The following is a 20,056-nucleotide window of genomic DNA, read 5'->3' on the forward strand; positions in this document are numbered from 1 at the left end:
TGCCCTGTCCCTTAGGCAACAGCCTGATCTGCACTAGCTAGGGGTGCCAACAAAAGCACATCTATCTATCCTTGCCTATAAACACAGACCAGCATTGCACTACAAATATACCACAGCCTATTCATAACAGCATTCTTCTGTAATACAAGCTGGCCTTTTCCTGAGGTTTCTCCATCATTTATAAAATGCCACTGTAGTTGCACAAAAAAGCACACTCCTTTACCTCATGCAATGTAGCTGCTATGGGCAAGAAATGAGGTCGCTTTTCTGACTGATACTAGAAATACTTTTTAATACTGAATTCAGCTTGCTCCAAAGCAGCATCATTAAAATCAAACTGTGCGCCCTCAGAGAAAACAAACCCTTCGCAGGCAATGAGGCTGGCTGGACGAAACAGAGGAAGGGACAGGTTGTACTCACGCTGGTACTCGATGAACTGCTGGATGAAAGTACAGTCTCCTCCGCTTTTTAAAAGCAGGTTCTCTAAAGATAAAAACCAACAAAATCAAAGAAGCTGCAGGATTAAAAATGTTCCTTTATACAGATTAACAATTACATATTCGTTCAGCAGCTTTACTTTTTCTATTTTAAGAAAAAAATATGTACTGCATCAGAAAATCAAAAACAATGGCATTGAAAACAGGCATTATAATCATCCTGCAGTGTTTCTAAGAGAAACGCTTTAACACCAGATGTTCTTGACTGTCAGATTCTTGGTAACAGTTCTTGTGTGGACACATGTGAATTCGGGCAAAGAAATGGTGACAGCGGCAGACATCGCGAGACAGACAGTACTTTATTAAGGAATACAACAGTGACAGCGCTTGGCTGACACAGTAACTGCACCCCAGCCTCACTCCTCAAACAGGAGCTTTCTGTAGGAGTTTCTTGCATGGTTATTAATTCACCCTGCAATATCGAGCCAAAGTATCCATGACAGAAGCTATATTTTCAAGTGTTGTACCAAATTTTTTTATGAACCACCACGCACTGCTGGGGATGAGTGCAGCTTCCATTCCTCTAATGCTGGGCATAACCAAAAAGGGTATCAACATTTCTCTTAATATTTCTACAGTTTCCTGTGAAACCCATTTTCCATGTCTAATCAAGACCAGAAAGGTCACTTTACAGAAATATAAATGCTACAGGAAAGCGAAGGTGAACTGAACTGTTGGATTCTGGCTTCCTGCTGAAATACTCAGTTGCCCTCTACTGGCGGAGAGGAAGACAACTATCCATCACCCTCTGCCGGTACCAACGCTCGCTAAACGGACCCTTGCCGGACCATAGACCACTGCAGCCGCTGCTCTGCCAGGCCACTTTGCTGGCTAAAACTGATGCAATAAAGACTTTTTCAGAGATTAGCACACGGGCACCAGAGTGATTTGTTCATATCCAAAACCCAAGTGGTGTGCAGCTTTTCCCACAATGCTCCACTTGCACATATCTGTTGTTTTAATCATAAGTCCACCACACCCGATTTTGCTGAAGAGCACAGTCAAACCCCCACCCCCAGAGGAACAGGCTAATGAGGAGAGAACCTGTATGGACAGTGCACTGAAGCACAGGCGAGTTATAAAACAGTGCACATTACACACGCTGTAATTAAAGAAACAAGGTGCTTCAGACTCACCCAAACTGTTCCCCTTCAGGCTTTTTTCTTGGAGCTGCTCTAAACGAACTGTGAAGAATGAAAAGAACCAGATTGACTGATGAGCAAACAATCACTCATTTCCTGCCTCCCTTAGAGAAATTAATGGACCCAATAATCTGCATGACTACTTGCCAGCACCAGTAATTAGCCTCTGATCACTGCAACTACATATTATTTTTCACTTTATTAGTGTAGGCGGTACCTGTACTTATACAATGTATAATGATGCCCATTTTTATAGGTTACTCTTCCTGGGGTACTTCTCCCATGATCAACTTTCAGAGCACATAACTTGTACTCCTCCCCTCCCCTTGAGCATACAGGCTGTAAATACGTGCGGTTACCATTCAAGGCAGTGAGGCGCTCATTGGTGAAGTCATTGTCAGCCTGCAGGGCCTCTATGCGAGCCTGCAGTGTCTGCTCCCTCTCCTCCAGGGCGGCGATGTGGAGCTGAAGGGCCGCCTTCTCTCGCTGACTGCTCTGTGCCAATTCCTCCTGGTGTTTCTCTGCTAGCTGCAGACAAAGAGCAGCGATAGGTGAGTGAGCACGCATTAGAACTGAACACAGAACTGTTACAGAAGCGCCTTCATCTGAAGCAGGGATGCTGAAGACCTTGCGGCCACTTTAACAGCGCCCGTTGCGAGGCTCACACTTGCCTTCAGCTTCTCCGCGAGCTCTCTGCCCTCCTTCAGTGCCCCATTGTACTTGCTGGCCAGTTCTCTCAGGTCCTTGTGTGCAGCTTCACTCATCTCCCTCAGGTGGGTACATTCATCTTCTGTGTTGCTGAGGCTCCTCTGGAACAATTTTTACGTGGACTCGTTTTCATCATAAAAATATCTACCTGAACCAGAGTGGTCAGCAAACAGGTTACAGTAGGACTTGTGAACTTCCGAGGTCCAAGTTCGCGCTAGCACTCCGGACAACTAACCTCCACTTCCGAGAGCTTACGGACCACCTCCATCTTCTCCTGAAGGACCCGCCTCAGAGACTCTTTGGCAGTGGTCTCATACTTGTGCTTATCCTCCTGCAGGGCCTCAAGCTCCCTCCGCAGGCTATCTTCTGTCTGGCTCTGCAACACAAGCCAATGTCCCTTTGCCACTGGGAAGCACTGCCCCGCAACACTACAATGGCCTTAGCCAGGCACACAGGTCACAGAAAGGCCCTTACCTTGGAATACACCTGCAGCTGGCTTCCCATCATTTCCAGCCGAGACAGCAGCCGGTCTTCATCAATCAAAGCCTGAAATATGATGACAGGTGTCATCGCTGTCATCACATACGATAAACATATACAGGCCAAATGCTTGGTTTTCTTCTTTTTTCTTACAGTAAATAAAAGTCATCAGAATAAGAATCCTGTACAACAGGCACACATCATTAATTGTTTATGACTGACAAACACTACTGGATCTCTTCAGCATGCCAGCATTTCACTGTAGTAACACAAAACTAGATTCTCAACAGGGGTAACAGAGGGCATGATGACTAAACAAGAAAGAATCCTTCCACTTTGGTTGATGAACCTGATAACCATAGCAACAGTGGCACACAGGTCATCGGTACCTGCCAGCTGCCCTTGGAAGCTTCCTGAGTTTTGGTCAGGAGCCGCTGTAGTGTGGCCAGCTTCTGCTCCAGCATCTGCTCCCGGTGCAAGGCCTCCTGCAAAGAAAGAAAGACAAAGTAAACAACTAAGGGAGGACAAGCTGTGTAATGGCAAGAGGTTCAGTGCCGTCACAACCCTGCTACATGCACTGAAGACTTTATTAACTACAAGAACAAAACAAAAAGGACCATCAAATCTGATCAATTAACTGAAAAAAACCTCGCAGAAAAACCAAAATTTGGCATTATACTTCAAAACAGTAGGGGGGCACGGTAGCGAGTCTGGGGTTTGAGTCCTGCTTGGGGTGCCTTTTGACGGACTGGAGACCCGTCCTGGGTGCGTCCCCTCCCACTCCAGCCCTGCACCCTGTGTTGCCGGGTTAGGCTCCGATTCACTGCAACACCGCTTGGGACCAGCGGTTTCAGACAGTGTGTGTACTTCAAAACAACGGACTCCACTTCCAAGGTATAAAAAGTACACACACACACACACACACACACACACACACACACACACACACAGTTTCTGAACTGCTAGTCCCATGCGGGGTTGTGGAGAGCCAGAGCCTAACCTGGCAACACAGGGCGTAAGGCTGGAGGGGGAGGGGGACACACCCAGGACAGGACGCCAGGCTGTCGCAAGGCATCCCAAGCGGGACTCGAACCCCAGACCCACTGGAGAGCAGGACCTGGTCCAGCCCACTGCGCCACCGTGCCCCCCCATATAAAAAGTACAGTAAAGTAAAAATTATTTCTAATATTTTCTATATATCTTATCTCAAATAAGATTTTCCATTATTCACTACTTTGGTTTACCACATTAAACATTGCATAGTAAACAATAGTAGCCCAAAGCCTAATTACAGTCATTGCCTGGTTAACATGACCATTAGAAACCAAAGTGCTTCTGGTAACGCCACTTGTAAGCTAACCTTATGACTCGGTAAGAACTGCAGTCCAATCATACCATTTTAGTTGAACTGTTGAGAAATGGCTATATAAGTAAAAAATTTTACTATAGATTTGTTGAAATAAGAAATTACACCTTAAAATAAGCCACACCCACTTCATGAACCATAGGCTGCACCTGAACCATGTCTCTTACAGTAGTCTTATAGTCTTTTTATGGACAAATGAAGGACAGCCCTCATTACACTGAGTAAGGACAGATTGTGTTGCTGCCAAAAGCTCCTATTTCCTGTTATGTGTTTGAAGCGCTACTGTTTTTTGTTTTTAATAAAATACTCCGTCAATTCACCTCGTACCACCACATGCCCAGTCAATCCCCAGCACGCCCCAGTATTTTACAAAATAATTTTTGTCCATGATGTCGTATGATGCAGAATGTATATATTTTAGAATATAAAGGACAGAATATACACTGATAAAACATTTATTTTACATTTAATATCACTGAATTTTTATTTTGCCCCAGAGGGGGGGGAGGGAAAAAAAAAAAAAAAAACCCATTACCTTTATTTAAAGATGGGTACACATTTTAACATACGTTTTACATTTGCAAATACTTAATGCTGATATTCATTGTATTTCCCAAAGCGACACACGTTTGGGCTACTTGCACAGAAGCAAAGATTACTGGTAGGGTGCACAGGTTTGGTCAAAGACACAAGATCGAAAAAAACACACATATGAGCATGATTCTTCGAGTGAATACTGATAAAAAAAGTCCAAAAATGCAAAAAAACTGTACATGTTGTTAACCAGGCGATGACTGCACACATTTCGGAGAAAATGCCAGGACACTGGTGAGCAATACCTGCAGATACTGAGACAGCTGGAATAGCTCCTGAGAGCACATGCTGGGCGTACTGGCAGTGACCTGTTGGGAAGAGGAACACAGAGGGTAGACATGGGTACATCACTAGTCCATACCACCTGTACCACATCATCCCCTCAGATGCTCATATAAACTCTGCCCTACAGTCCTCATGGCAAATCTTGGCTATGTCATTACCCACTTACCACTGGGAGGAATAATTAATAGAATACTGTTTTTGTTTAAATAAAAAAAGGGATAAGATAACCAGCTCAGGAAATCTGTTTACCCTCTATCAGGTGCTTATGAATTACTGGTTAGCATTCATAAGGATTGCTCCTACTGGTATCTAGCCCTCTTATACTTCACTGGCTGATTAATAGTGTAAAAAGAGGGCAATATAGGTAAAGATGTGAGCTGAACAACTTACAAGTGGAGCACAGGTAACTTATTGAAGAGGACCAAAATTGTTTGGAATTTGCATACTGAATAAGGTAAATACTCAGTAAATATACCATAAGTACATCATCCTGGCAACTAAATACACTCAAAAAAAAAGTTTTTTCTTGTTCATTTAGCTAACGCTTTTCTCCAAAGCAACTTAAAATGTTAAGGTTAGAATTATTTACCCATTTATACAGCTGGGTAATTTTACTGGAACAATTGAGGGTAAGTACCTTGCTCAAGGGTACTACAGCCGGAGGTGAGGCTCAAACCTGTGACCTTTGGGTTCAAAGGCAGTTGTTCTAACCACTCCGCTACCCGCAGTCCCAGCATTCAGCTACCAAAGGTAAGTTTTCAGGATGCAAAGCCCCGAAGTCCAAATGAGGTATCACTTATCATAAGTAAGCTTTTATGACTTAATACGTATAATGATGAGCTCAGAGCGTTTTGTTAGATTAGTTGTGAAACCTTCAGCATTAAACAAACATGATATACAAGCACAAATCTTAAACACCAGATATTGCAAAGTTCCATGTCTTTCTTAGACTCAGCTTACAAACAATTCAGAGCGGAAATCTGTTCCTAACTTGGTATTCTGCACATCGTCATTTTTATTAGCAAATCACAATCAGTAAGATAATACAGATGTCCTGTGATTTTTTTTTTTAAATGTGATCTCCCCAAAATCCTATTCAGTGCAGACTGCTGACTGGTTCATCTCGTAAGTGTGCAACACAACACCATGAACACCAGACCAGGACTTGTAAACACTGTGGAAGTGAGCTAAAATATGGTGGTCTCGCGTTCCTCTTCCGTATTAGTGTGTTTTACTGACACTTACTGACTGGCTGTGCAAATTTAGGTTGCGTTGCCTCAAACAAGCAGAAACACCAGAAAAAAGACAAGGAAATGCTCTCTTGCTCTCTCTTTCTGTAACTGCTTGTCCAAGTCAAGATCAGTCGAGAATCTCCCACCGGACTCAAAGCCAAGAATGGTACAACCTGGAAGCGATACCACATTATCTCAGGGTAGCCACACACATCCACACATTACGGGCAATTTAGAGTCACCTATTCACCTGAAATTTGTGTTTTTTGAAGTGGGGGGGGGGGGGGGGGAGACTGGAGGAAGCCCACGCAAGCTCCAGAGAGACTGAGCTGGATTCAAGCCCGGGCCCAAACAGCCCAGGCTTCGTGACACAGTAGCGCTGCCCGCTTCACCAACAAATGAGAAAAATGTTCATATCTTGGAAAATTCACAACTGAAATGCCAGTAATATAAGCAGCCACTGTACACTGATCCCACAGCATAGAAGTAAGGTAAGGGCTGACAGGGATGCTCTAAACTAAGTCATCCAGGTCTGCAAATCCTTCAACAGAATACACAACCGAGCTAAAAACACATCTAAAGGAAATAATTATAATCTTCACTTGGAGTAAAAATTACTGGAATTATTGTTGCTGTTAAGTCAGCAACAGTTTAATGAGCTCAGCTACACTGATGTTATTCAGTACTGTACTCTAATTACTCTGTAGTAATTGCAGGACAATCTGCTACAAGAGCAACGAAGCACAAGCTGCATAGTGTCTGAAAAGCAACCCCCGTGAAGGGCTTTTTTTTTCTTCAATGGGCAGAACCTCAAACTTCAGGACATGGGGCTGGGGTTGTGAAACGTGAGAAATCGGTCTCTCGTGGCGCAATGCAGGGCAAAAAATTACAAAGTACGTAAAGGCACGTGTAACGTAAATAGAAGAGTGACACCAGGGCAGTGTGCACGAGGAGAGGGCCACTCACCTTGTCCACAGGAAGCGCCAATGGTATTGGAGTTACACTGCAGAAAGCAGGACAAAGAAAGGGGGGGGATCAGCCATCATCACATACACAGCACTTCAGCACCGAGTATCTGGTTGTGTTGTGAAGGAACACACATTGCACAGCAATAAGGACAGAACAAGAGGGCAAAGTAACAGAGCTCATCAGTTTCCTGTATGTCCACACTTCTCACACACACACACGGCAGTAGTCAAATAGTGACATGAGCTGCCTGGACACATGCACTTTCAAATGGGCAGTGTGAGAATGAACCCTTCTTAAAAAGAATGAAAACAAAATTCAGTGAAAGATCCTATGATCTTGCTCTTTCATTACTATTTTTTATTGTCTCATTAGACATTTATCTGAAAGAGATACCTAACCTATTAGGCCTAGAACACTGATTCAAATCATAAAGTTTACAAATGCTATATATACTGTATATCTACACTGTCTTTTTCTGTTAATACTTTGTTTTCTGCACCATAAATTAACTGCTTATTTCTTCACATTGTTGAAGCATTTCAGTTCATATGCAGTTTAACCTAAACTGAAAGTGGCAACGATGTATTAATTCTGTGACATTAACATTTAATTCCCACTTATGAAATGGTGTCCAAATTAATGTTACTGGAACATTAATAACGTGGTTCTCATGTGCACAATGGTCATTAAGGTTCACATTGCCCACACTGATCTTTCACGTCACGCTTCTGTTTTCTGTGTTGTAAAAGTGTGTCTTCCTCTGTGACACTACTCTCCTGGTGGCCTGCTGACTGACAGTCTTTGTAATGTGAGAAAAATAGGTGTTAAACTCCTGGAATTTGCAGGCTTGTTAAAACTAAAACCAGTTAGTCTGGGTATCAAAACAATTCCAACTTTCAATGTCTGGTTCCAAACTAATCTCTCTTCACTGCAAAAAAAAAAAAAAAAAAAAAAAAAAGAAAACAAATGCATCATTTTCTTAATATTACAGTTCCTATCTTATTTGGGCTTTTACTGTACTGCTGAATTATCATTCTCCCCCCATGAAGTTGCAAACATTTCTGTGATACCAGGAAAAAGCACAGGGATATCTGAAGCTCATCTTGGGGTCAGCAGTGTTACCAAAAAAAAAAAAAAAAAAAAAAAACTTGTTTATTTTTACACATTGTATTTCTTTTCAGTTTACATAAATTGTGTCGTTTGTCGTATTTACAAATTGTTTTAAATAACATACACATTCCTAATTTATTATTTCTGTTCATTGCAGTGTTTCAATCAGATTTGTTCCTTTTACTTTATACATTTTTCATTGGAGCTCTCTTCCATGTTCCAGCTGTTTAATCATCTACTACATATGTCAGTATTTCACCACGCATGTTAACTGCTGCACTTGTATGGTTTACGCCGATAAAGTTTATTGGTATCATAACCATCATCAGAAATTAGTCCACAGTATCCAACCTCACCTGCAGCAAAATCTGTCAACATGTGTTCAACTGCACCTTGTGCCCAAATGTACTCTTTACGGGAGCTCAAACACACCATATCGGCTCTTAACGCCAAATCAACTGTTCAACAACACTTCTCTATTAGCTTTTACACCATTATTTTGAAAACATCCCAGGTGTTGAACACTTCAAAGCCTGAATTCTCTAAGAACTCATGATATGCTGTCATAAGCACAACTTACACAATGTAAGCACTGTACTAAACTTCGAAAGAGGGACACTGGCTTTCCCTGGTTGGCAAACGCCCTAACAGGTAAAAATTACCACACCGTAGAGCAGTAGGTTCCTATAATTCTGAACCTTTCTCCTCCTCACCATGTGACTTGGGCTCCTCGGGATCACCTGTCCCTGCGTTGCTTGACCTTCTCCGTCTGCTGCCTTGTCGGAGACCCAGGAACTTCCTATACCTTCGCACTGACACACTTCCTCATCTAAGGTTTCATAACCTGGAAATCACGTGTTCCACCTTGCTGTACTCCACTGGCACTGATCCCACGACAGCATGTAAACACATGTCCGTTCCAAGTCCTTTTTGCTTTTCTTCTTTTCTTCCTCTGCGTATAGTTTATCTTTAACTCTCTACATCATCATGTGCTGCAAACATCACCCGAACACAGACATAATCAATGTTAGCAAGTAAAGTTTACGTAAACAAATCCTCCCATTATCTCTGTGCGATCACCCACATTTTCAGCGTCCAAATCGCCACCTATCAAACAAGGACTCCAAAACCTTCTGGGTTTTCATAAATTCTGCCAACTAAGGACTCCAGGGGCAGAAGTTCACCCTGAAAGTGAGACTTGCTTGTAGCCAGCAGAACACACCATACTGTCCATTTCTGACTAATTCTGAGTCACAGATCTGCTCAAGCACAACACAAGAATCCCTGTTTAAACATACATGCACATAAACACACACAACGCTTTACCAGCACAGTTACCTTCCAGAAGTTTAGCTGTACAAGGGCAGCGGCCTCCAGTCATTCTCACTGAAAGACCTCATCACATGAAACCCATTTCGTTCTAATTTAATTTCGTTTCTCTGACCACAGTGAAAACAGACATAGGTAGAGCAGGCTGAAGCACTATTTATACGTGTTGATGTAAACTTTCTCTTTATGAAGGGCTCGCTGGTGTATCTGTTAAACGCTATTCAGAGAGTGTAGAACAGCTACACAGTTACACACTAGTGACACAGTATATCACGATGACGGTTATGGATAGACTTGTCATCCCAAGATTGGTTGAGAGGATTTGGTAGGATTCCCTTAAAGTACTAAATATTCTACAGTGAAGATCACAGGTATATAACAAGTTTACATTTGTATTGAACAAATCAGTTGTCCAAGAAAAAAGTAGCGGTTCTAATGAAATCATCAATTCCTTTAAAAAGTTTGACGTAGTCTTAAAATTTTAAAATCTTACTCCGATCGTCTTGGAGCTTCTACACCGTCAGGAAGAAACAGCTTGACTACAGACACAATGCATCCATGGGTGACTAGAAAAGAAGAGGAAAAAAGGTCCTATGAGCAAGTCATGATTTTCAAATCCATAGGAGTTCTTCACAAACACTGGAGGTGATAACTATGTTATAAAGAGCCATATATCATTCATTTCCTTAAACATTAGTTGACTTTAAATTCAGTGTTAGCCAACTACAATTTTAAAGTGCATTAAATGAATATTTTCAGGGTCCAAAGTAAAAATGCATTGATAATAAACCAGCAAGTATGTAGCCCTAATAAAGGGTGACATATCAAATAGAGTAAACTACCATATTTATTTTTTTAAATTACAGCTGTACTACATTACTACTGTAGAATCATGTGTCTGCATCTAAATCCTTCTGTTAATGTCATGAACTTACTATTTCTTTCTATAATGTAGATCGCTTTGGGGGAGAGTGTCTGCTAAATGAATAAATGTAAGTTGAGAGAGTACACGCAAAAGAAATGTGAACTATGCGGCATTATAAAAATAAGGATAAAACAGAAATAAACAGTGAACACATCAAATAAGGTTACAAACAGAATGAAACAGCCTACACACCATGAACGAGATGGGGTTGATTCTCAGGCTGCAGTGTGTTTTTCCACATATAAACCTTATCCAGAACATGGTCCCACTGGGGCATTACTGATGTGCGTCACACTGTTTGGCAGAACGATTTCTTGTTGACCACCCCTTCCCCCCCCCCCCAATCGGAACACCATCTTTGAAAAATGTTGTCACGTTAAAACCACAGACACCCTTCTCAGACTCTGATGAAACCGTCTGTCCACAAGTCCCTTGACGCTGTTTTGCAGTAATCATCAGATTAGGTATTCCGGCAGGTAAATCAGCCTTGGCATGAACTGTCCTACTGCCACAAATAACATTCCTCTGGAGCCCAGGCAGCACAGAGGACCTGGCAAACAATATGCTTGTTACTTCTGTACATGTTACTGATGTACTGCAAGGCATTTTTGAAAAGCTAAATAAAACAAATGCACAAACAGGCTGAAGCAGAGACAATTATGTAAGACACCAAAATAACCGAGTGCCAACATGTGTTCCTTCAAAGCATCACTTATGGGTCTTAGATGCAAGGAATTAAGTTACATTTTTATAAGGGAAGTCTGCTGCTAAATCTAGGGATCTACTTGGACTCTAATTTAGACACTCACCCCCTCTTCTCAGCCAAGGAAATCAAAAAAGGCACAAAACAATCCAGCCAGAAAAATGACAGATAGTCAAACGAGTGAGATGCTTGAATTTCATGCTATTCACCAGAAGCGATGCCACACAGCTACCTACCCTATAATTATGGGACTACCCAAACCAAGACACCTCAAATCAGTGTGTGTTGCTGTTATTTAACTACATCTACACTGTGTGTATGGCATTCACACATACTGTACCTGTAGAATGCTGAGCATCAGAAGTCAAATCAACACTAGCAAGGAGATGCTAAAGCAGCAAACAAAGATTGCAATTACATTTCCAATACAAACTGTATGGCTAAATTAGAAACTAAGGGATTCGTGTATGCATTTGTAATTTTAGGTGGGCCAGTTCTATCAGCGCCATTCTGACAGGCTTCTCAAATATAGACAAATGTTTTAGAGCTCCTCTTCACTGCTACCATTTTAGCGAACATCCATCGAACACGTGCGAAAGGCAGTTCCGGCCTCCGCCAATGGTACCTTTGCGAGTGTTCTCAGTCACATCCACCCCAAACTGGATGACATCACCAGAGAGGACCTCGCAGGGCGGACTCTCCTCTGATCCACGGCTCAAGCGCTGGCTGTTCACGAAGGTGCCGTTGCTGCTCCTGGTGTCTTGGAGGTAGAACTGCAGGCAGAGGAAAAAAACTCCATCAGTGTCCTTCAGACCCACCTCTACTGCACTCTACAGAGCAATAAACAAACACACAAATACACACAGCATTTATAAGTGAAGGGTAAGTCCACAATACAACCAAACAAAAATGTGAAACAACAGTAAACTTAACACTGGTGTAAGATCATACACTTAGACTGTTGTTTTTTTTTTTTTTTTGGAAATGTAGAAATAACTGGTTTTCTACTGTATTTTGTTGTTAAAGAGACATGACACAGCCGATGTCTCCCCCACTAAGAGCTAGTCCAAGCAGAGGCAACAACGAGGTGTCAAAGGTACAGATACTCGTACTCAACCTTTGTGGGAGGTATAGCTGGGAACAGGAACATAAGTTGTGTTGTCATGAAGTCAAACATGTGGGGTTCAGTACATACATGTGTGTTTGTACTGTCTACTGTATTTTTGACAGGTTTGCCTGAAGGCCACGTAACAAAAATGAAACGGCAGCATAATAGGGCAACACCACCATCGAAATATTAGTGCACTGTATTAAATAATCATATTTTGCATTAGCCTTTACAGCAATGTTTCTTTGTATGGGACTGTTCTGGGAGGGAGAGGTAAACAGAAGTCCGTCTTGTTAATAAAGGCTGGTGGATTATCTGAGGACACTGTGGACTCCTAAACTGGATTGAAGAAATCTGAAAAAGCAAACTGTAGAGAAAAGATACAGAAGCTGATAATGAAATTGTTTAAATTTTCTATCCCATTATTGCAAATTCCTTGTTTCTTACTGACTGCTAAAGAATGATTCAAATGATTCTTGTACATAACAAAATATAATTATTTTGATTCATTTTTATGAGATGCAGAATTTAACCAGAGACATATTCAGATCTAGGAGTTCCCCAAAGAGAAATAATTAGTGTCAAAGAAATTTTTCCTAAAAACAGCACCCATGTGTTCAGCATACAATGACTAGAGGAACTGATAATTTTTTCGGTACTTTTTAAATCACCTGTAAAGCGATATTTTTATTTAGATATGTGGTACAGTCAACACGCCCTAAGGTTGGCGCTGTTTTGGTTTCAAGCAATCGGGGCATGCGAGCACCGCCTTGGAACGTGGGGCCAAAGACTTCGAACTTGACTGAACTGCTTATTTTGTCATTTTCTCCCCAAAGCAACTTGAACAATTCTTAACCCATTTTCACAGCTAAACACTTTTCTTACAAAACCATACTCAAGGCTAGAAGAGCAGAAGGTGATGGCCGTCAAACATGCAACGCTCACGTTCAATTTTTGTGCCCCAAATGACTGTCAGAAACAATCACCTGCCATGTTGCATTGTCTGGGCCTCCCCGTTGAAATGATGAGCGATAGTGAAATGACGGTGACCCGACAGCCAAACACTCCTTCAGCAACAGACCAGTGTTTAAGTTGTCCGGTAGCACAGGCCATTCTTACTATACTGCTTTGCGAACCTTTGCTCTGCAACCAGTGCAACGTGTCAGAGACCACAGAGTGACCTTGGTACAAGCTGGGAAAGCAGCTAACAGAATACTAATGCACTAAGTGAAATAAGGACAAAAAGCAGTGTAAACAGTTCAGCAGCTAGTATTTCATTTAGATATTTCTACTAGACAGCAGGCTGTTGGCTATAAGGGCAGCGAGTGCAGAACCCAGGTAACAGCTGTCCATACTGTCCTGCAGATGTGGTCCTGCTGCTGGATAAACATTTGGTGACTGCCTTTACAAAAAACAAAGCGGTATTATGGGTTTCCCTTTCTTACAGTGATCAAACGTGAGCCAAGTCTAGATTCTGGGCGTAAGCACTCCATCTTATTCCGGTAAAAATCAGTGAGACGGGCCCTGATACACCTCAGAGCGTTGCTGAATTCTACTCTTCGGTGTTTCCTCATACATTTATACCTTTTACGTGCTCAAATGAACACGTTGCAGAAACTAATAGCAGGGATAGGCTTTTACACCAACAGAGATTATTTAAATAAGTAAATAGTATATCCTGTGACGCTTACAGAAAGTGAAACTGGCTGGCTCCTACTTATGAGCAACTATACTAGAGGGAGAACTTCCTTCGGTTCAGACACCAGGTGACATACGACCGCAGCCGAAACACGTAATAGGGAAAAGAACGTTGAAGAGCAAAAAGATTCACATAAAGAAGCGTTACACATAAAAGACATGATTTTACATCATCGGTCCTTCGGCTGTGACAGGAAACCACGCCTGTTCAATTTCACGCCACATTTTCAAAGATTCAGAGAATTATTCTTACAGATAAATTGGGTTTTTCAGTTGACTCACAGCAACCGCTGGGAAAGCACATTATGCAATTTTGAATAGTTTTGCAGAAGTCAGAGGTCAGATGACTTACGTAGGACTTGGATGATGTACTAGATAGCAGCCTTCCTAAGGCCCTGAGAGAAACTTGTACCAATATTACAAAACACTTGCTAAATACCGCAATTAACTACATTAGAATTTTAAACTTATGGACAAAGTATCTACGAACAGCCTCAGCATGTTTGTTTATTTTTTTTTAAACAACTCTCAAAACAAATTAGGGAATAACAATTCATTCTTTGAACACACCTGCCTACTAGCGATACCTGAGCCTTCGTTTGTGCTATTTTTCTGCATCTGCAATACAAATTTTACAGTATAGCTTATGACTCACACTCAACAGTGCAGGACAACAGTACTTTAAATATATAAAACGTGCACATGCATCAGCGAGGCACATAGATGATGAGAATGAGATTAAACAACCACTTGATGCTCTGAGAGCAGCGTGTTACTTCCTAGTCTGCTACACATCATGGTGCATGCAACCGGTAGCGTTCCAAACTCGAGTAATTTCCTTTTAAAAAGAAAAAAAGGGGAAAAAAACTTCCCAGCCAACACAGTGAAACAAACTAGCCAATGACAAATGAATGGCCATTTCCGCGGTTCCAAATTAGCCCGCAGCTGTTGGCACCCAGCGACACCGCACACTGTTTAAGTATGAAACCCGCTCTCTCGTCGTCAACGACACTTGGCTTCCCAACCAACTGCTCAACCTTGTAACTCTTGACAATAAAAAAAGAGCAATTTTTTTTTAATTAGTATCAGTCATGTGGCTATCACCCAGACATAGAATTTCTACATATATATATATAGACTATGTGCCAGCAAGTAATGGCCATAATCCAAAATGAATCAATATATTAAATATTGGAAAAAAAAAAATTAACGCACCAACATTTTACACTTGAGGATACTTTTTGTAATTTCTAAGCAAAACGGAATAGTTAAGGCTGGGGCTCTGACCACAAAGCTTTGAAAAAGCTCATGAAATGGGGCACAGGGTGATATGACAATATTCATGTATTTTGCAGGCACTTCATCCAAGGTGATGTATAATGTCAGATTTGTTTACAAAGCTACTTATGCTGATTTACCCATTTATACAGCTAGGTACACGGTACAGGGGTAACCCTGGTGCCTCACAGTACCCGAGCTAGCACAGTACGTTCAAGTGTAAATTTCAAACCGGCTTAGGGTGTGGGGCCTCTGGATGTCTCCCAGTATTCAATATTCCAGTACACACGTGAAAGACGTCAATGACGGACCACTTTTGTGTCCCGAGTCAATTTTAACTCGGCAGCACTTGTGCTTACCCCTACAGCGTGGTATTTTTACTCTCTCAATACAGGGAAAGTACACTGGTCAAGAGTAATACAGTATAAGTGGAATCAGAACTGAAAACATTCTGCTTACCACCATAACCAGAATATGCCCTTGCTGGCTCTATATACATAACAAAAGTATATTATCAAAAAGCATTTGGCAACACATTTCTAAAATATAAGCATAACTGATGTTTTTAGGAATTTCACGAAAGCAGAGCCAGTGAAAAAAAGTAAGTTTCCAATAATGCATTCAGCACATGGTAAGGCTGTTAAAGCTTTTGTACCTCTTTCTCCATCCTCAGCAAAGCTACAAGGGACAGCTGGTAGCGTACTGGTAAAAACTGCTGCCTCCGGACCCAGAGGTCGCAGGTTTGGACCCCACCTCCGGCTGTGCTACTCTTGAGCAAGGTACTTACTCTAAATCACTGCAACTGTACAAATGGGTCAACAATGGTAGGTAAACTAGCATTCTAAGATGCTTTGGAGAGAAATGTTGGCTTAATGAATAAACGTTGAGGGCCAGAAGGTGGAAACCTGTTTAGATCTGTCCCATCACAATCAAGCGAGCCTGGGTCAAAACCCACCCCAGCAAGGTGTAACCACAGGGTAGCGCTGCTGTCTCACAGTGGCTGGGTGGTGCAAGAGGACATGGGTTCGATCTCCGCTTAGTCTGTGTGGGTTTCCTCTGAAGACCATTCCACTCCCTTGTAATTATGTTTACATTTTTAGAGCATTTATTATTATATACAGGGCAGCATGGTGGCACAGCGAGCAGCGCTGCTGTCTCCCAGCGGCTGGGTGGTGCAAGAGGATGTGAGTTCGATCCCCCTTCAGTCTGTGGGGAGTTTGCATGTTAACTGGGTGCTCTGGTTTCCTCCCACACTCCAAAGAAATGCTGTTCTGGTTCATCCATTGTGTGCGAGTGACAGAGTGTGTGTGTGTTCCACTGATGCATGGATAAGTGACCCCTTGTAAGTAGTGTATATAGCAGTCTAAGTCATTGCAGTGAATAAGATGTGTGGGCTGATAATACTAGAGTTCACTGGAAGTCGCTTGGAGAAAAGCCTGTGCGAAGTAAATAAAATTGCGTTTACCCGACATTGTTCCAGCAAAATTTACCCTGCAGCTTAAGACATATATATAAAGAGTAAGCTTAATAATTAAGTTAATATTAACTGCTGACCCACCTTGGCCATCTTGCGGTCGAACCAGACCAGCGCGTGGTTCCTGGACAGCACCTTGCAGTCGAACGTGGCGTTGTTGAGCGTCGGGCGGCAGCGCGCCACCGAGCGCCCGATCCGCACCGGCTCGTCCAGGTACACATGGCGCTCCTGGAAGGCGTGCGAATTCGGGCGGCACGTGAACACGGCGAGCGCGGAAGGCATGATGATGGGGGCCGCTCACCTGCCCCTGTACACGCACGAGGCGAGGGACGAGCTTCTCTAGTCTGGACTAGCGCGCCGTGTTACCTTTGGCACACGACTCATATCCCGCGTGGACCGACAGCTGCACACATATAGCGGACTACGTCAGCACCTAGAAAGATGTCCATATTTACGTATGAGGTCAAGAAGAAGAGCCTCGTGCAGCATGGAGGTGTGACGATGTGACCCCCCTGGGCTGAGAGCACGGCAGCCTGGTCATGGCCCGGCTCCGCTGCGCTGAGAGGGAAGGCGCGCACCCGGCTATTCGCCCACCCTCTCTCTCTCTTCTCTTCGCGCGCGTTCACGCAGACAGCTGGTCTTCTCGGTCGCAGCGGTAACTTTCAGCGTCGCCGCCGTGCACGCGGCTCACCCGCTCACCCTAGGCTACGGGCGCGCGGGAAACGGCGCGCGAGCGCCCCCTCAAACAACTTGCTTGGCGAACGCCTCAGGTGCAGTGAGCTAAGGCTAAGCGCCTCACTCGGACACGGCCCCGTTCTGCTGAACCTCCACCTTTATCCTATCGTGAAGCCACGGCGTTCAACAGCTCAGACGCGACTATTCCGGTCAGAGTCAGACCGCGCTAAAAATATATGGAGTATGGAGGAGGCGAATTCGTGACAACCGCCTGCATGCCTCGCTCTGTGGTGCTACTAACCGTCCTGCTAAGTCTCCGGCGTGTTACGCGAACTACGGGTTGCGAGGTCGCGTTTGGCAAAAATTTCCAGAAGTTAGCCGACGATGAAAATGTTACACCTTGCTTCCGCCCCTGGTACCGTTAGGTAACTAACGATGGGGCTTCAACGGATTCGCACTCTTCTTCTCTGGCAAAAGGGGGCTCGAGAGCGGTCGGGTCTCGTGGCAGGTTACGCGGCTGCTTCCACCTACAGTGCTGGAGGTCTAGGAAGAGCGCGCGCGATACTTTTTTTTTTCTTTTTTTTTTCTTTTTTTTTTTTAAATGAGCAGATTCAGTCCCCTCGTGCTTCATGTCATATCATCAGGCAGAAATGAAGATGAACTCACCTTATCGACTTTAGGAAAATGAACAAGTGCTGCACCTGGGATCAACCTCTACACCTGAACATCGCCCTGAAGATCAGCTTGTGTCTGACCGCCCCATATACTGAGATGTGTCTAGGAAGTATTTTAATGAAATGTAAAGTCAACGTAGCAGATTCTGTAGTGAAATAGCACAAGTACAAATATCTAAGGAGCAGTTGTGACAGAAGGTCTGAATTCTTTGGAATGATTTGGTTTCCGAATGAATGGCTCCAAAAATGTGATCTGATCCTTGTCTGTGCCAAAATAATAAATAAGGACAGTCTTATTTTAACAAACGGCACACAAAATATTTTCTGTTTACATATCTTTACTGAATAAATTGTTTAAACAGTCGCGATGGCATCTTGAGAAGAGGATAATTGTAGTCATATATTCCAATAAGGGGGTGTGGTGGCGCAGTGGGTTGGACCACAGTCCTGCTCTCCGGTGGGTCTGGGGTTCGAGTCCTGCTTGGGGTGCCTTGCGACGGATTGGTGTCCCGTCCTGGGTGTGTCCCCTCCCCCTCCGGCCTTACGCCCTGTGTTACCGGGTAGGCTCCGGTTCCCCGTGACCCCGTATGGGACAAGCGGTTCTGAAAATGTGTGTGTGTGTGTGTGTGTGTGTGTGTGTGTGTGTGTGTGTGTGTGTGTGTGTGTGTGTGTGTGTGTGTGTGTGTATTCCAATAAATGAGTCAGCTGTTCCAGTCAATGAAGGTGTGGATTTGACCTGCCCTCCCTTAACACATATAATTCTGGTTGCGTGCTCTTCACGACATAACTCTGATGAGCAATCCAGGCTAATTGAGACAGATTTCAAATGACGTCAGGAAAAGAATTTCTCCTGACTGCAAAGAGTTGGAAAAAAAGAATGTTAAAATACTTTGGCCTTCATCAGTCTGCGGTGAGGCAGATAGTTTACGAATGGAAGAAATTCAGCTCTGTGACTACTTTCCCTAGGACTGGGCATTGAACAAAGATTAATGCAAGGGCATGCCATACAATCCTGAAACAAATGACAAAGAACCCTAGGGTGGCAGTTGAGGTTCCGTAGGCTTCTCTTGCAGTTGATAACATCCATGTTCATGAGTTGAACATGAGTCTAATATGAATCTAAGAAAAACACTGAATCAGAAGAGGGCGGTGCAGTGCCACAGCGAGTAGTGCTGCTGTCTCACACCGCCTGGGTGGTGCGAGAGGATGTGGGCCCAATCCCTGCTCTGGCTGTGTGGGGTTTGCATGTTCTCCCCGTGTTTGTGTGGGTTTGCTCCGGTTTCCTCCCACAGTCTGAAGACATGCTGTTCAGATTTACCCATAGTGTGTGAGTGACAGAGAGAATGTGTTCCACTGGTGTATGGATGAGTGACCCATTGAAAGTAGTGTATCTAGCAGTGTAAGTCACCTTGGTGAATAAGGTGTGTGGGCTGGTAACATACATAGAGTTCATTGGAAATTACGTTGGAGAAAAGCATCTGTTAAATAAGTAAATGTAAGAGTGGTGTCTGTGGGAAATTACCACAGAGAAAACCACTGCTCTTCAAAATCATTTCTTTCCATCACAAGTTTGAAAAAAGACCACCACAGCACAGTTATAACAATGGTCTGATGAGACAAAAGTTTAACTTTTTGATAAATGAACACAGCATTATGTTTGGAGACAAAATACTTCATACCAAGACAGAAACTTCATTCCAGTTGTGAAGCCTGGTGGAGGGAGTATAATGTTGTGGGGCTGTTTTTCTGCCCTAGGGCCTGGAAAACAGCTAAATATCACATTACCCTTCAAAGGGGTAGCCTTATAGG

At 43.2% G+C, this 20,056-nt stretch overlaps 1 protein-coding gene across 3 annotated transcripts in view; it reads right to left on the reverse strand.

Moving 5' to 3' along the window:
* Positions 1–18,047, reverse strand: part of LOC108925549 (sarcolemmal membrane-associated protein-like) — a 28,200-nt gene extending 10,153 nt beyond the window's left edge. For 2 of the 3 annotated variants that reach the window (XM_018737576.2, XM_018737578.2), the window contains exons 1-12: positions 16,983–18,047; positions 11,966–12,113; positions 10,206–10,278; positions 7,271–7,307; positions 5,033–5,095; positions 3,217–3,312; positions 2,822–2,893; positions 2,583–2,723; positions 2,311–2,448; positions 1,999–2,167; positions 1,634–1,681; positions 421–483 (exon numbers count right to left, since the gene is read on the reverse strand). In XM_018737576.2, coding sequence (XP_018593092.1) covers positions 421–483; positions 1,634–1,681; positions 1,999–2,167; positions 2,311–2,448; positions 2,583–2,723; positions 2,822–2,893; positions 3,217–3,312; positions 5,033–5,095; positions 7,271–7,307; positions 10,206–10,278; positions 11,966–12,113; positions 16,983–17,180 — 1,246 coding nt within the window. In that variant the 5' untranslated portion in view covers positions 17,181–18,047. Of the gene's footprint in view, positions 1–420; positions 484–1,633; positions 1,682–1,998; positions 2,168–2,310; positions 2,449–2,582; positions 2,724–2,821; positions 2,894–3,216; positions 3,313–5,032; positions 5,096–7,270; positions 7,308–9,096; positions 9,528–10,205; positions 10,279–11,965; positions 12,114–16,982 lie in introns of those variants that run through there. The other variant, XM_018737579.2, reaches the window with a different exon arrangement.
* Positions 18,048–20,056: the final 2,009 nt, after the last annotated feature.

This window comes from Scleropages formosus, chromosome 1 (assembly GCF_900964775.1).
Source record: "Scleropages formosus chromosome 1, fSclFor1.1, whole genome shotgun sequence".
In the NCBI taxonomy this organism is placed as follows: Eukaryota; Metazoa; Chordata; class Actinopteri; order Osteoglossiformes; family Osteoglossidae; genus Scleropages; species Scleropages formosus.